Source organism: Vigna radiata, chromosome 5 (genome assembly GCF_000741045.1).
Source record: "Vigna radiata var. radiata cultivar VC1973A chromosome 5, Vradiata_ver6, whole genome shotgun sequence".
In the NCBI taxonomy this organism is placed as follows: Eukaryota; Viridiplantae; Streptophyta; class Magnoliopsida; order Fabales; family Fabaceae; genus Vigna; species Vigna radiata.
This window is the reverse complement of record NC_028355.1, coordinates 2,021,842-2,025,050: the sequence shown is the minus strand read 5'-3', so window position 1 is coordinate 2,025,050 and position 3,209 is coordinate 2,021,842. Positions and strand designations below refer to the sequence as shown.

Here is a 3,209-nt window from a genome sequence, read left to right as displayed (position 1 = left end):
CGATCATACGACACATAGGCCCTCACAAGCCCGAGTAAGAGGTATCTGACGCTGGGGTCTAACAGGTGACTTCGTGTGTAATTGGTCATCTGCATTGGGGTTTCATATTTGGACTGCACGGTTTTCACCCATTCAGCTACATTTGTAATGTGGTCGGAAATAACCGGCAGGAAGGAGCGTAGTCCGTTTCGTGTTTCGCGCCTCGAAGAAGTTACGTAGACACACAATCTAAACCGTCTAATGTCGTCAGATCTAATGGTTAGTAGCCCTTAACAGTTACAACTTATTTTTCTATAAATCGGAGTGGCTCTCTCCGTCATTTGCACCATTTTTTCTCACTCGCTCTACATACTTCATGGTTATTCCTTCATTTTCAAGTAATAAAATGTTAATTGTCCAACTATCTTTGTCTAATGATTCATATTTATAGGTTTCAAGATGTTTGGTCGAGATCATAATCAAAACACTCTTTCACATTTTTTCTCCAAATCTTTTAATGTTGTTTTCGATCTTCGTTGCGAAGTTCTCCTAAGTCCTTGATATTTCAACTCCAAACCGTGCGGGTGCTTGCCGACGCTTAAGTCAATAATATAATCGATCGGTTTTCACATTAAAGTCTTAAATTAACAATAAATACAATCAATTACCTCCTTACCTCATACTCATGTTTATAAGTTTCGAGATAGACTTGTTATTAGTATAGTCGTAATCATGATCCTTTACTTGATAAGCATGTTTTGTCTATAAACTTGATTAGAGGTGTTACTCATCGTTTTTAAGGGTGACATCCGATAAATCTAGTCGAACAATCGCCATAGCATCTTGATCTTACGTCAATATTCTATATTTATTTTTAACCATAGTAGAAAATCTTATTTCCTATATAAATATAAATGTAATATATAAATATGATAATCGAAATAAAATATTTTAAATATTCGATAATTAAAATATATTAGAATAGTAATATTTTTTCTAATATGTTTTTGAGAATTATATTACTTAGATAATAACTTAATAATATTGTTTTTACCTTTATTTTTTTCATCTTTTCCACATTGTTTTTTCTCTCCTCCCTTTCTTTATTTACTAATTAAAAATATTTAATAGAATTTGTTAGAAAGAGAGTTAGTTAGTACAATAATTTATTCATGTGGTTGGACAAATTGAATTATACATTTTCGATTATTTTCACACATATGTATGATAAGATTTGCGAAAAAGAAGAAAGATAAAAGTTGGATAATAAAATTTGATTTGTGTGAAAATGAAAATGTGGAAGGAGGGAAGTGGTATACAAAAACCATTGGCTTCATTGATGCGTGGAAACAGAAAAATAGTCTCCGAGGGCGACGCTTCAGCAGTGATGCAAACCAAGTAAAACAAAACAACAACAACTTCATTTTATGCCGATAATTCAGCGTATAAAGTTGGAACATCAACCTTCTCATTCCAATGTTATTTCTTTGAAGAATTAATACTTGATTCAGACATAAGCAGAAAGAAAAAAACATTATCGTAACTCATCTTATTTATTTCGTTCCTTCTCTCTTTGGAGAGCTCCATCGCTACTTTCGCTTCCACTTTCCCGAGCTGCATGGCTTTTTTTCATCTTGCTCATAGCTAATGCCCTCTTCTTTTCAGGTACCAATCTCTTCATGCATGCATGCATGCATGCATCCATACCTTTTTCTTTCTGCCTCCTTCATCTTCCATTTATTTTCTTTTTCTTACGTTATCACTGTCATTTCCTGTTCTATGTCATGATCCACATCTTGGCTTGGAATTGGTTTGTTTGATTCCTGCAGGTTCTTCGCTTCTAAGGAAAATGTTAATTTGATACCTGTGAGAAGTTTGATATATATATATAAAATGTTCATTGAGATTTCTTATAATTTGAGATTTAGAGAGATTCCATGTTTTCTGCTGATAAACGAATTAAAAAGTCCTGATTTTCTTTCATTTAGCACCAGAGATATGAGGTGATGAAAAAGAAGCCTTCGCTTTACCACATTTAAAAATGTTTTTATTATGTTATTTATGCATAATGATTTATACAAAATGCTAATACTTTATTTGTGATAAGCATGTGCAATTTTTGTCTCTTAAGATTCTAACCCCAACCCAATTACATGCACTCTCTCATTTTTGGATCTTGGTTGCATCAAATAAGAAAAAGTCTAAGAAGTGATTATTGTAGTATAATGGATAAAAGTGGATGCTTGTATTATGCATAACATGAATTAAATCATATATTTATTTTTATATTTGACAGTTGAGATTATTTGTAGTTAATGTATTTGATGGGGTGTAGAGGAATGAGATTTGATTTATGAAAGTGTAGAGAGTGAGTGTTGAAACGTTGGATTGATACCTTTATTGTTGTTGTGATTAAAGTGTAACAATGGATAGCGGTGTAGGCTACAAATTGACAGGGATTAGGCAGATTGTGAGGTTAAAGGAAATGCTGCAGAAGTGGCAGAACGTGACTTTAGGGCAAAAAGCTTCGATTCCAAGCATTACTGATAAAGTGCCTAATAACGATGGAAGTGGATTGCCATTGATAAACAAAAGGGTAGTGAATGTTATGAACATTGAATCTGACACAGAAGACAGCTGCCAAAGTCCTGAACCGCTTCCACCACCTGATGTTCCAAAGGGATACTTGGCAGTGTATGTTGGACCTGAGCTTAGGAGGTTCATCATTCCCACCACTTATCTCAGCCACTCTCTCTTCAAAGTTTTGCTGGAAAAGGCTGCAGATGAATTTGGCTTTGATCACAGTGGAGGCCTCACCATTCCCTGCGAGACTGAGACCTTCAAGTACCTACTCAAGTGCATCGAGAATGAAAACAAAGACCAACTCAATCATAAATCTGCACAAGCCGAAAGCTCGGGAACTGTGGAAGAGTAAGTAGTTTTCCAAAATCATAGGCTGGTTTAAGGTGCAAAACTGAATCTCCTATTCCTACCATATTTTTGTTCTCATTTCTTGTGCATATGATACTAGTCAGGAATATTTTCAAACACCTTGTCAGCATGATGTTAGTGTCCATTTATTCTATCTTTTTGGTAAAGACCTATGCATCACACTTTTCTAACTCAACTCATTTTGTTTAGTCACAAGGAGCATTTATGGCCTATAATTTTTATAGTGTGTGTTCCAAATTCAGATTTCAGAAATCCTTAAAGACTTTCACATGCATATC

At 34.4% G+C, this 3,209-nt stretch overlaps 1 protein-coding gene across 1 annotated transcript; it reads left to right on the top strand.

The window, feature by feature from the left end:
• Positions 1 to 1,563: 1,563 nt before the first annotated feature.
• Positions 1,564 to 3,001, top strand: LOC106761782. Its single transcript, XM_014645348.2, has 2 exons — positions 1,564 to 1,644; positions 2,398 to 3,001. The coding sequence occupies exon 2, from the start codon at positions 2,405 to 2,407 to the stop codon at positions 2,912 to 2,914; it is 510 nt and encodes a 169-aa protein (XP_014500834.1). The 5' UTR covers positions 1,564 to 1,644; positions 2,398 to 2,404; the 3' UTR covers positions 2,915 to 3,001.
• The last annotated feature ends 208 nt before the right edge of the window (positions 3,002 to 3,209 follow it).

Coding starts and splice junctions, on each gene's coding strand:
- LOC106761782 (XM_014645348.2), top strand. CDS start 2,405: ATGGATAGCGGTGTAGGCTACAAATTGACAGGGATTAGGCAGATTGTG.